The sequence below is a fragment of the Macrobrachium nipponense genome, chromosome 22 (genome assembly GCF_015104395.2).
Source record: "Macrobrachium nipponense isolate FS-2020 chromosome 22, ASM1510439v2, whole genome shotgun sequence".
Taxonomy (NCBI): Eukaryota; Metazoa; Arthropoda; class Malacostraca; order Decapoda; family Palaemonidae; genus Macrobrachium; species Macrobrachium nipponense.
The window spans coordinates 69,345,171-69,359,410 of record NC_087213.1 but is presented as its reverse complement, the minus strand read 5'-3'; the positions used below and the strand labels follow the sequence as shown (position 1 = coordinate 69,359,410).

Below are 14,240 nucleotides of genomic sequence, written 5' to 3'. Positions count from 1 at the left end.
TCGGGTAAGTGTGTTTTAGTTTCTTAATATTGGGATACTGAATGTTATATTTTGTCTGATGATACCTTCCTTTTTCATGGTTAATATATTAGGATTTAATTTATTTTCCTTAGTCTTCCCCAGTGATGGACCTCTTGGTTGGGTCAGATGTGTTCCCTGCTGCTAACATGTAAGAATACTACGGATGGTCTCACAAACAAAGGTATCTTTTGGCCCAAGAGTACCTAAAAATGCTGTTCCTCGAAGATATCACCCGATGCCTCCGTCTCTGGTTTTTCTTGCAAGCTATGTTCTCAATCAATGAATGGATATTGTGATTGTCTAAATCCAAGATTAGTAGGCAGCACCCTAAAGGAACAGTAAATGAGATTGGAACCTCAAGTCATAAGCTGTGATCCACCTTGACAACTACCCCAGACTAGGCTGTGACATCCCAACTCCATTAACTTACCTTCACTTCTCCCATCTAGCCTCCCCCTGCAACATCTCTGGTGTCCTCTTCCCCAGTCAGTGAGCCAGCACTGCATGATATCTTTACAGAAGTTAAGTAAATCTTAGTTTAACCAGACCACTGAACTGATTAACAGCTCTCCTAGGGCTGGCCCTGAGGATTAGATATTTTTACTTGGCTAGGAACCAATTGGTTACTAGCAATGGGACTTACAACTTATTGTGGGATCTGAGCATTATATTGAAATGTGAATTTCAAATCCCCAGAAAAAAATTCCTCTGATTTCGCTTTGGCAGGGTGGGGAAACGAACTACCGAGCCTGCCTGTCTCACCTTATACACAAGGTTTTCTAAGCTATAAAGTTGCAGTTATGGTCTTGATTGGCTTTATCCATAGTAAATTCTATTTGATTCTGGGACTGTCTCCACACTTTTAGTTCCTGGTTCATTGGCTACAATTAACCAACTCCTCCATATGGACCTGGTTAGTACCACCTCTAATCCTCCAGTTAACCTGGAATCAGCCCATATACCAGAGCTCATAAAATAACTTGGCAGCATCAAATTCCCAGGATTGACCAGCTGCTATTCTCTATTGCCAGCTCTGCTTTCAACTGTAACGTTGTCTCCTGAAGTTCATCCTTCTTGATGTGGACTACCTAAGTTTCAATCTACACATTCCACATCCTTAGAGCAGTGGAACGGAAAAATTAGCAATTCTATGGGCACAGGGCATGCACTTCCAGCTAGAGTTGAGACCACAGTCATTCCAGAGTTCATAGTAGTGAAGAGGACCATTTATGGATTGGCCATACAGAGTCATGCAAAGAGGAATGTTTTCAGTAAGTTTGCACAAACATTGTAAGGAAACAGAGTGAAAGAAACTTCAAGAACAAGCTGTCATAGCAATGGTTTCTCAAAGCAGAGCTCATATAAAGACACGAAAGTAGTAAAGGCTAAAATTTTGTATATGTTCATTATTATTCCCCTCAAGAGAGAAACATTGGTTTGTTGTAGTATATATGCTTATCTTTAAAAAGTAACATCACTAAAAATTGACAGTGTTGCTTTCTTTTGAACAGCAAAAAGATACTGAAAATGTTTGCAGTAACTTTTTAAAAAATACACTTGAAATTATCCCAAGGTAAATAAAATTTATAATTATCAAAAACTTATTTATGAGTGTAACAAACAAGTTTTCTTAACAACCATGAAGTGGCAACTTGCTCAAATTTTGAGACTACATGGTATATATATATAATCTAAATATTACACAATCTCTGTAACTCCTACCTTAAAGACAAAGCTCTCTCAGGAATGACAAAAAATTTATACTGAAACAATATTACTACACTAATAGTATTAAATAAGAGAAAGGAGGAGACCAAAGAATTCCACAATTACAAAACACCTAGCTATTAAAAATTCCTTGATCCTAAAAACACTGCATACAACCTCTGAACTCCTGGCTCACTCATCACTTTAGTAAAGACCATTTCAGTTGCTCACGGGCTGACTGCAGAACCTGCCAACAAAAATGGAGGACTATATTTGAGAAAATTATGAATATGGAATTTTTAGTGATAATCAATATCAAATCACTAATTTATGTTTGTCTTCTATGATGTCAATGTAAAAACATAAATGGATCTGTATGTCATCAATATTTAAAATAAACCAAGAAATAATTTAAATAAAGGCAAATATTGAACAAAATTCTAGCACACTGTATGCCCATCTTTACACCTGTACAACCACCACCATAAGTGAAGTTGGTTAGAAATGTTATGAAGAAATGAAAGTGAAGTGATTTAATATGAAGTACTGCACAAAAGAGAAAGTGCCACTTGCAGATTAACTAAACCACAAGCTCTCACACAAAAATGCAAGCTCTCACACACAGACAAAATGCTACAAAAAAGTGTGAAAGGTCTTATAAAAATTTTCAGTAGTATATATCTCAAGGGTAAAAGACCAGAACTATGCTACTATATTTTCCATTTTTCTTGGCTGATGTTATTAGCAAATATAAAATGCTAGAAATTAACACCTTGCAGAAGAATGCCCAACAATTTCTCTATCATTGCAATATTCCAAACATCACAAATACAATTTCCTTAAATCTGATGTCTAATAAACAATGTAATATAATAACTTTTAAACAAGTGTGTCACAGTAGTAGTAGTAGTGTAGTAGTAATAAGTTCCCATTACCTTAGTGTTTACTGCAGTGTATAATAGCTTCAACTATCATGAAAAAAAAAAAAAAAAAAATGGAAAATAGTATATGGAAGCCAAAACATGTCGGGATAACCTCTTGGACTACTAATCAATTTACCATTTTGTAGAAACTCTAGGAAATATCTAAGAATCCTCCAAGAAATCTACGGTATGTTATATGAGGTATAATAAGATGGTGTGCTAATAGTAAAGAAAATCAGTTCTGACCACTAAATTCTTTGATCTTTTATAGCCTGTGAAAGACACCACATGGGACCATTCAATAAAGGTGGAAAGTTAATTTCTTGTATAAAAACTATGATTACCTTAACTCTGGTAGAACATGGACAGATTTTCTCAATAGATTATTTTTGATCAATCATCAAAACCAACAAATCAATACTGAACTTTTGTCTTTATTCTGAGACATCCAAATGTAACCAAGGTAATTTTGTTCCTAACAAATGAAAAATAGCCATTAATGTAAGAAAATATTTGTACTGATACAAATAAGATTACAGCTATGTCAGTTCATGAATTCAAGAGAAGAAAAAAAAGACAGATGCTATTAAGAAGAACTGCTTCCATTATGTAAAAAGATTATGAAAAGTTGAAAGGGCATGACTGAATATCAGACAGCATGGTAATAAGGTCATCAAGACAGGTCGGTGTCTCTTCCAAATGAAGAGAATTAACTGGTGTGAGTCTAGTATAATTTAGTGGACTTCGGTAGGGTGTCCTTGAAGGTGCCGCATCGGTGAGTACCAAATTTGCAGGGAAGTGAATTAGAAAACCGATGCAAGTGATGCACCGTCAACTGAAGAATGTTATTGATCCTGAGCAAATTTTCCACAGTCAACTAAAGAATGTTATTAATCCTGAGCAAATTTTCCACAATGAGATTCAATCCATAAAACTTCTTGCAATTTTTCATTGCTTCCATCCACACCCATCTGACCTTAATTCATTCTGATCCCAAGAAAGGAACCTAGCTAATATGGTGCCAGTTTCTATTCTTAGGTTGTGTCACCATACGCCTGTGCTTATTTACTTCAACTCTCAAAGAGCTGGCCCAAAAGGATATGCCAACATTAAGTGGACTGCCAGGCTACCTCTACTTTTATACAATACTACTTGTAACCTTGCACTCCTCACATGTGGAACTGACAATGTTAAATGCATACACAACTTTTATGTAGACCTTATATGCAAAACCCATAAAGCTTTATAATAAGACTATCAGAACAATACGATTGATGAGAAAACTACTGAAAAAGAAAAAAAAATAATGAAAGGTACACAAATGTGCATTGCAATGCCACTCCAACCTCCTCCTCTTGAATTTTTAATACATATTTCTGACTATACTTAACAGTCTTAAAATATGAAAGGAAATAGAATAAGAAATTCTCCTTAGGTGGGATCCAAACACCCACTTACCCCTATATTAAGAAGTGTTAAATTTCTTAACTGTAGCTTGGTTTTAACAAGCTTCTAACAAGTGGGGAGTCAGACTCGCCTAGAGAGAACTTCTGGGTTCATTTCCTTTAGATTTCAAGGCTTTCAGTGGAAAGCATGATCCAAAAAAGAATGAAATTGAGACACTGTGACTGTTATGGCCATTACAATACAGATCTTGGGAATGTAATCATGATAATACGTACCCAAAATTTGTATTTTAAAATCTCATGATTGTCATAAATATGTAATACCAATGTAATTCCTTAGAACAGAAAAATGTTAAATCTGTCACACAGAAAACCAACTATATATTTCCACTTAAAACATGAAATACAATCATTAATGTATCATAGTCTAGTCTATAAATCTTCTAATTCACTGAGGAAAAGTAACAATTCCTATTTTTTTCAAGTTGGAATCAGGCTTCTGAAAGATCGAAGAAAAACATACCAACCTAATGTACCGAAGAGAAGTTTTGGAGCTTAAACCAAAACTAATCATGAGTCTTCTATAAATCTAACACTTATAATAGTGTAAGTGACAAACAACAAAGGATAATTTCACTGATCTCAAGAAATAGGAATCTTGCATTTATACAATTTTTTAAAAATATTTACAAACATATGAAATTCTGAACTTGATGAAGGTAGCGTCTCTATTCATCTTAACAGGGAAAACACCATAAAAAATGTTTCATCATAAGCTGACAAATATATTACTAGTAATAAATACCAATCCAAATTCATACGTGGAACAACTGCTAATATTTCAAAAGTCCAGTGCTGAAGGCATAACTGCTACAAAACAAGAGGCCAACTGCTGTTAACTTGCTTTGCCATTAATGTACGTAGAGTTAAAAATGATATTGTTATGTTACAATAAAGTTTCATACATACTTACCTGGCTGATATATACATAGCTAAGACTCCGTCGTCCCCGACAGAAATTCAAATTTCGCGCCACTCGCTACAGGTAGGTCAGGTGATCTACCGGCCTGCCCTGGGCGGCAGGACTAGGAACCATCCCCGTTTTCTATCATATTTTCTCTCTTCCACCTGTCTCCTGCGGGGAGGCTGGGTGGGCCTTTAATTGTATATATCTGCCAGGTAAGTATGTATGAAACTTTATTGTAACATAACAATATCATTTTCATACAATCAACTTACCTGTCAGATATATACATAGCTGATTGGCACCCTTCGGTGGAGGGTAAGAGACAGCTACTATATGGAATAGACAGGTAAACAACATATGTTGTAGGTATAAATAAAACCTTGGTTCCTACCTGATAGGTGGTAGACTTCGTGGGTGTTTGCCCAGTAGTCTGCATCACCTCAAGAAACTTTAGCGAGATATGTGATCTATGGCCAAGAGTTCTTGTGGGTCTGCCGATGGGGTCTTACCCACTTACTCAGCAGAGCCTAAAAGGACTTTGTCAATGGGTGCTGATCCACTTATATGACAATACACCTTATGAAGGAGCACACAACCAATCCCGACCACCTGATCCTAACCATATGTTAGAACTAAAGATTGTTACGAGTTATCCCCGAACTCGTCACAACAACCGTAACTCAAAACCACTACGCACACATACATAATTTTCAAAAAAAAATTATACTCAACTAATTGGATATGACAAGAATTCTCTTACTGAACAACATAGACGGCCGCCCGTGCTAGCCTAAGTCCTCCATTGTTCGAAGAGATTCGATCATATCCAAACAGAAGAAAAGTATATACATTTAAGGATTGGTGTCGGCTCCCGTACCCAGAATCGTATCTGCCGATACGATAGGACCTAGAGAAAAGCACTTCTCATACGTCACATGCACGTCTTTCAAGTAATGAGATGCAAATACTGAGTTGCATCTCCAATATGTCGTATCTATAATGTTTTTAAGCGACATATTCTTATAAAACGCGAGAGACGTCGCAACCGCTCTTACTTCATGAGCTTTTACTCTCAGTAGTTGTAATTGTTCGTCAGGACAGACCTTATGAGCGTCCGTAATGACGTTTCTTACAAAGAACGCTAGAGCATTCTTGGACATCAGTCTTGTGGGGTCTTTTACCGCGCACCAAAGACCTTGTCTAGAGCCTCCCAACTGACGCTTCCTCTGAAGATAGAACTTCAGAGCTCTAACAGGGCATAGAGACCTCTCTGCTTCTCTGCCTACGAGACTCGACATTCCTTTGACTTCGAATGACCTAGGCCAGGGATTCGTGGGATTCTCGTTTTTCGCTAAAAACAGGGTCTTAAACGAGCAAATAGCCGAGTCTCCCTTGAATCCTACTTTATCCTGCAGAGCTTGTAACTCACTAATTCTTTTTGCTGTCGCTAATGATAAAAGGAATAGGCATTTTCTAGTTATGTCTCTAAATGATGCCAGATGCGGAGGCTCGAATCTATCCGAAGACAGATATTGAGGACTACGTCCAAGTTCCAGTTCGGAGGTACTGGTTCCTTAGACTTTGAAGTCTCAAAAGATCTTATGAGATCGTGGAGATCTTTGTTATTTGCCAGATCTAATCCTCTGTTCCTGAATACAGCCGAGAGCATACTTCTGTATCCCTTTATTGTGGATACGGCTAGATGAGATTTTACTCTCAGGAATAGCAAGAAATCAGCAATTTCCGCTATAGAGGTAGAGGAGGAGGACAACTTCTTGGCTCTACACCACCTTCTAAAGACCTCCCACTTCGACTGGTATACTTTCGTAGTGGAGGTTCTGCGAGCTCTCGCGATCGCGCTTGCCACTTCGCGAGAAAAGCCTCTCGCTCTGACAAGTCTTTCGATAGTCGAAAGGCAGTCAGAGCGAGAGCGGGGAGGTTTTGATGGTAACCTCTTGAAGTGTGGTTGTTTGAGAAGATCCGTCCTTCCTGGTAGGGATCTTGGAAAGTCTACGATCCACTCTACCACCTCCGTGAACCATTCCTGGGCCGGCCAAAAGGGGGCTATTAATGTCATCCTCGTCTCTTTTGACGCCACAAACTTTTTCATTACTAACCCCAGGATTTTGAATGGGGGAAAAGCGTAAACGTCCACTCGAGACCAGTTTAGCAGGAAGGCGTCTACCATAATCGCTCTTGGATCTTCCACGACCGAGCAAAACACTGGGAGCCTTTTTGAAATGTATGTTGCGAAGAGATCCACATGAGGAGTTCCCCACAGAGACCAGAGATCGAGACACACTTCCTCGTGCAGAGTCCATTCTGTATGAAGGACCTGGTTCCTCCTGCTGAGCCTGTCCGCCCTCACATTCCTTACTCCCTGTACGAACCTTGTCAGCAGGGAGATGTTCCTGTGAGACGTCCAAAGTAATAGGTCCCTCGTGAGTTCGTAAAGGAACGAGGAGTGTGTCCCTCCCTGTTTCCGAATGTAGGCAAGTGCGGTGGTGTTGTCCACGTTTACTTGCACTACCTTGTCTCTCACCAGAGGTTCTAGGCTCTTCAAGGCCAGGTGTACGGCGAAGAGCTCTTTGCAGTTTATGTGCCAGGACACCTGTGCTGGTTCCCAGGTGCCTGACACTTCCTCTGAGCCTAATGTCGCTCCCCAACCCGTCTCCGACGCGTCGGAGAACAACACTAGGTCTGGGTTCTGTGTTCTTAGAGAGATCCCTTTGTTCTCTTCCAGAGGTAGCAACCACCACTGTAGGTGTGCCTTTATCTCCACTGGAATGGGAAAAACGTCCGACAGTTGTCCGGTTTTCCAGCTCCAAGACTTCTTGAGGAAGAATTGAAGTGGACGGATATGAAGTCTTCCTAGTGGGAAGAACTGTTCCAGCGAGGAAAGCGTCCCCAGAAGGCTCAACCATTCCCTCGCTGACGTTTGTTGCTTCTCTAAGAAGAGAGAGATTATCCTCAAACCTTTTGCGGTTCTCTCTTGCGAAGGAAAAACTCGAAAACCCCGAGAATCCATCCGAATCCCCAGATAGACTAGGTCTTGTCTGGGGGTCAGTTGAGACTTCTCGAGGTTCACAAGCAATCCCAACGCCTTGGTCAAATCCAGAGTTAACTTTAGGTCCTCCAAGCACTGTCTCTCCGATCTGGCCCTGATGAGCCAGTCGTCTAGATACATAGAGACATTCACTCCTTTGAGATGAAGAAATCTCGCCACATTCCTCATCAGGCTTGTGAAGACCTGAGGAGCTGTGGACAGGCCGAAACACAAGGCTCTGAACTGAAAGATCCTTCCCCCCGTCATGAAACGGAGGTACTTCTTCGACGAAGGGTGGATCGGGACGTGAAAGTAGGCGTCCTGGAGATCTAGAGACACCATCCAATCTCCTTGTCGTAATGACGCTAGGACTGAAGCAGAAGTCTCCATGGAGAACTTCTCCTTCTGAACAAATTTGTTCAGAGCGCTGACGTCTAGTACTGGTCTCCAGCCTCCCGAGGCTTTCGCCACTAGAAAAAGGCGATTGTAAAACCCCGGGGAGTTTTGATCCAGTACTAGTTCTATTGCACTCTTGTCCCACATTTGTTCCACCATCGATCGAAGAGTATCCCTCAGCACAGGGTCCTTGTACTTGGCTGATAGTTCCCTTGGTATTGACGTTAGGGGAGGAGTATTCAGGAAAGGGATACGATATCCCTTCCTTATGATATTCAATGAAGACGCGTCTGCGGTCTATCAGTGTCCAGGCCTCCACGAATCCCAGGAGCCTGGCACCTACTGGTGCTTGGAGGAGAAATGTTTCATTTTCCCTTTTTAAAGGGACGAAAGGCGGACCTACCTCTCTTCTCTGGAGCCTTCCTTCTTGCGGGAGGTCTGGAGATCGGACCACCTCGAAAGGGCTGCATAGAAGAGCTAGGTTCTTTCTTGTCAGAGCTAAAGCAGGTTTCTTCTTCCTAGCCGACTGCGTCAGAAGATCCTGCGTCGCCTTCTCAGTTAAAGAGTGAGCCACGTCCTTCACTAACTGAGAAGGGAACAAATAGTCAGACAGAGGTGCATACAGTAGAGCTGCCCTCTGAGCATGCGAGACTGCCTTTGTTAAGAAGGCGCCATACACCGTCCTTTTCTTCAAAAGACCTGCTCCAAATAATGAAGAGACTTCAAAAGATCCATCCTGTACCGCTTTGTCGATGCAAGACAAAACGCATAACAGGGCTTCAGGTTCGATTCCCTGTGAATCGTGAGCTTTCTTGGACATCACCCAAGGGACCAATCTAAGAAGTTGAAGACTTCCAATACATGGAAAAGTCCCTTGAGGAGATGATCCAGTTCTGAAATACTCCATGTGATACGAGCAGAATTAAGACTTGGACGCCTTGAAGCGTCAACTAACGTCGAAAAATCTGCCTCTGTTGTAGAAGGGAGAGCGATACCCATATCCTCCCCCGTCTTGTACCATATGCCTCTTTTCCCAGCTAACCTTGCTGGAGGCATGCAAAATACTGTCCTGACTAAGTCTTTCTTCGACTTCATCCAGGAGTCTAAGGCGTGTAAAGCCCGCTTCATCGAGATGGTGGGCTTCATCTTCAGAAAAGACGAGGGCTTCTTCGCCTTCGCACTCGAAAAGAGCGAGCGCGGAGAAGGAGGAGCAGCCGGAGTCAACTCGTCTCCGTATTCCTCCAGAAGCAGGGTAGTCAACACCTTATAGTTGGACAAGCCCTCTCTTCCATGATCGTCATCATCCGAGTTTTCCTCCAACTCTGGATAAATCTGAGTTTCCGTTCTCCTTTCTGAACTTTCCTCTTCTGGAGGAGACAAACTCCTGATAGGAGAGGGGCTAAGGGAATGAAAGTCTTTCCTTTTTCCCGTTTTGATCGACTTGGAAGGCGTCACAACCTGCGGCTTCTCTTGCGCTTTAGAAGACGTCTTGTATGACGCTTCCCGCTCTCCGAGCGTCATGTATGACGTCTCTTGTTGACGTCTTGATGACGCTTCGCGTCTGGAAGACGCTTCGCTCTCTAAGGGCTTCCTACTCGGCGTCACAATCTTGGACGGAGCGTCACGTCTAAGATCCGCTTGAAATGACGCTTCACTTCTAAAAGACGTCTTTCGTTTCTCTTGTCTTACAACACTCTCGTCAGCCCCCGTTCTTCGAGCAGGTGCGAGAGGACGAGACTTCTTAATTGGAAGCGTCACGTCCTTCCGACGGGGCGCTAAAACTCCCACAAGAGATGACAGTTGTTCCTGAACCGCCATGATGATCTTTCTTGACGCTTCTCCCACGTCTAGTGCATGACGTCTCTCGTCATCACTCGGGGAAGAAGCCTGATGGGGTACTTCCTCGTAAGCGTCAGGTGACGCTGACGCCACCTTCGCTTTCTTAATAGCAGACGGGGCGTCATCCGAGAAGCGCTCTGGACTCGAATCAATGTCTTGCTTCATATGACGCTTCAGCGGTCTCGATAAGTTCGACTCCTTCCACCCTCGTTTAGGTGAGGGAGAGGGAGAGGACGAGAAACACTCGCGAAGGACGCTTTTCCTATAGCGCCCTTGAGCTGGCTGCCATGAAGCAGAGCTAGCTGAAGGGACGTCTGACCGTTGGGGATTCCCCACGACCCCCTTAAGGCTTTCGACTTTCCTTCTCCTCTGGGCATGTGAGCTTGGAAGAGGTCTAGGCCTGGGAGCGTCGCAGGGACGATCAAACGCCCCCTCCACAACACTGGGAGAACTCACTTCACTGAAATGTTCACTCTCACTAGCCTTACCTTTGGAGTCAGCCATCTTGGACTTCATGTCTCTAATAGTAGCCTTCAGATTGGCGATTTCCGATGCCGAATCCGAAAAAGCACTCTGAGAATGAGATATATAGGGAGAATCTACATCCGTAGGATTAGAATTATCCGTGAAAGGCTCAATAGGCCTTGAACTCACACCTTTCAGTCGTCTAACTCTATCCCTCTCTAACTTCTTCAAATAAGAAGTCAAAGTCTTCCACTCTTCTGCATTCAATCCCTCGCATTCCTTACAAGTATTAATAGCAGAACACTGGACCCCCCTACATTTACGGCATACAGTGTGAGGATCAACCGAAGCCTTCGGTATCCTCACCCTGCAGCCTACATTCACACACATTCTCACACTCACATTAGAATCAGACATACTGAGAAAAATCCAAAAGAGTTATTCCAAAAACAGTCCACAGTAGCGAATGCCAAAACACGATCCAAATACGTCACCAAAAAGCCGAAAAACGTTGATCAAATGTTGAAAAATGAATCTAAGTCAGGAGGTAATAACAACAATGTTGATACCACCGGCGACAGAGAAAATATGATAGAAAACGGGGATGGTTCCTAGTCCTGCCGCCCAGGGCAGGCCGGTAGATCACCTGACCTACCTGTAGCGAGTGGCGCGAAATTTGAATTTCTGTCGGGGACGACGGAGTCTTAGCTATGTATATATCTGACAGGTAAGTTGATTGTATGAAACCATAATTTCTAATGACTAAACATACACTCCTAACCTTGAAGGAGGCCCAAGCATGCTCCCTAAGTGGGAACACTAAAAGTTGGAAAACTTTTCTGTTGACATCTAACACAGTCTAAAATATCAATTCTTTCATATTGACATGACTATAATGAATTCAAAGCAGCCGTGCATCTGGTGCCCAATCCTGTCCCTTACGGCGCTCCTGATTGGCTGTTGATCAGCCAACCGTAGGGCTGGAAAGTTGCAAACTCGTCAGTCTCTCAAAACGTCATACTGTGAAGAAAAGTAGTGTTTCCTAATTTCACTAAACATCGTCAAGCCAATGATTTAAGGATTATAATGATATATGAATTATGTACTTCAGTGAAATAAACTTGAAATTTTAAAAATAAAATATATTCCTTCATTACTTACATGACATTGGAGTGCATCCATCATTTATTGTCTTGTGTTTCATACAGTACAGTAGCTTAAATGCCTTGGATGACAATGCTACCCAAAGATTATAGGTAGGGCCATCAATGTGAAAATAACAAGCAAAAGATCAAGAATAATCTCTATCTCATCATTGTGTAGGCACTTCCTGGTCACATGACCAGTTGATGACGTCATCATCGTGATCACAATCCCTCAACAGAAGTAGCCTTATGGGGGGGGAGGGGGGGGTGATAAAACTAAAACTTCACTATCGTTATCACTATTACCCTCTCTCATATCCTATAGTGGAAATCTTAATATGAAAAATCAAATAATAATAATACAGTATATGTAATAAAGAGGAATAATGAGAGGGATATAGGAGTAAACGAGAAAAGATTGTAGTGAAAGAAAAACCAATGGGATGAATTAATTTCTTCCATAAGGTATATCTATCTCTCAAAGTGATGACTTTTTTTCATACTGAGATTTCCACTATAGGATATGAAAGAGTGTGATAGTGATAATGATAGTGACAATACTTAATGACTTCTTATTTTTCTTTTTCCCCCATAAGACTACTACTATCGAGGGATCGTATCACGATGACGATGTCATCGACTGGTCACATGACAAGGACATGCCTACACAAAGAGGAGGTCAAGAGATTATTCTTAATCTTTTGCTTGTTATTTTCACACTGATAGCCCTACCTATAGTTTTTGGTAGCATTGTCATCCATGGCATTTAAGTTATGATACTGTATGAAACACAAGGCAATAAATGATGAATGCACTGTGTTGTCATGTAAGGAATGAAGGAATATATTTTATTTTAAAAATTTCTTGTTTATTTCATGATACATTATTTTAGCATTATGTTTACTGAAGTACATAATTCATATATCATTAAAATCCTTAAATCATTGGCTTGATGATGTTTAGTGATGATAGTGGGAAACACTACTTATCTTCTGGTAAAACTAAGTTGTAATGAAAGTTATAACTTTTGAAAGACGTCTGTCAGGAAAGGTGCATCAACAGCCAATCAGGAATGCTGTAAGGGACAGGGTTGGGCACCAGATGCACGGCTGCTGTGAATTCATTACATATAGAACTTAACTTAGTTTTCGGACAGCTGCTCTTTTAACTACTATTATAATACTGTATTCTCATTATTCAAGTTCTAAATGCCAGTCAGAATGCTCATGTGGAGTAAGAAGAGTACGTACAGCTCACAGCTCACCTTAAACCTATGTGAATATAACTACTATAACTACATTGTAATTATATTCACTAGGTTTGAGTACAGCTCACAGCTCACCTCAAACCTATGTGAATATAACTACAATGTCTAATTTCAAAAACGGTACTACTGCTATTCTACATAACTGTTAAACCACCAAGATTGAAATAGCAGCCAACCTGTCCTAATGGATGTGATTTAAGGCGCTGTCACAAGCAATATTTCCGTCAACTTTTTCTGAGTTTGTTGAAAACTTTCCAAAAAAGGACGTCATTCTGTACTCTAGTTGTCACACACCTTCATACCGTGTTTGTTGTCGTCAAAACGTTTAAACAAACCGCCTCAGCTGTGACTTCCAAGAGTCTTAAAACAAGTATGCCTTTTAACAGAATGCCATCTGTAATAGTGGGTCATGCTGTTGTGTTTAATGATGTTACAAAGAACTATAAAAAAAAAATCTTTGGACTTGGTCCTGGTTAAAATGACATGAAAACAAAATGGTTCATTAGACTAGTAAAGGAACTGAGCATGGAAGATGAGCTAATCATGAAGAAATGGATTAGACTGACCAAAGAAGAGTTCATTCATCTGTTGAACATGATGACACCTCATATCGAAAAAGCAGATACTAAAATGAGGAAAGGTGTCTCTGCTGCAGAGCAATTGACCCTCATTCTTAGTTATTTAGCAACAACTCTCCACCTTTCTTTTGATGACTTGAAATGCATGCTCTATGAGATGTAAACAAACAACAAAGTCGACGGTAGTGGCGTGTTGAATTTGATCAGTATTTTTTTTAAATCCATGACAACGATACCAGAAAGTTGTTGTCAAAACACGAATAGTCAACGACATATTCAAAAGTCCATGAAAAATTTGCTAGTGTAACAAACTCTACAGGCATAGTACAGCATAAGTATTCAAAGTATTACTACTTATTGATATTAATCAAAGTTTGAGTTTTAATATATCACTTACCAAGACCATCAGGATTAAGCCTTAAAAGTACAAACTGACTTGCATTAGCAAGTAGAATCATATTTCTTCAAATAAAGTTGATA

At 40.8% G+C, this 14,240-nt stretch overlaps 1 protein-coding gene across 3 annotated transcripts in view; it reads right to left on the bottom strand.

Moving 5' to 3' along the window:
* Positions 1-1,604: 1,604 nt before the first annotated feature.
* Positions 1,605-14,240, bottom strand: part of LOC135198791 (coatomer subunit zeta-1-like) — a 62,264-nt gene continuing 49,628 nt past the window's right edge. For all 3 annotated transcript variants that reach the window (XM_064226740.1, XM_064226738.1, XM_064226739.1), the window contains one exon: positions 1,605-1,975. Coding sequence is in view for 2 of the 3 variants with exons in the window: in XM_064226738.1 (XP_064082808.1) it covers positions 1,928-1,975 (48 nt within the window). In the remaining variant the exon portion in view is untranslated. The remainder of the gene's footprint in view (positions 1,976-14,240) is intronic.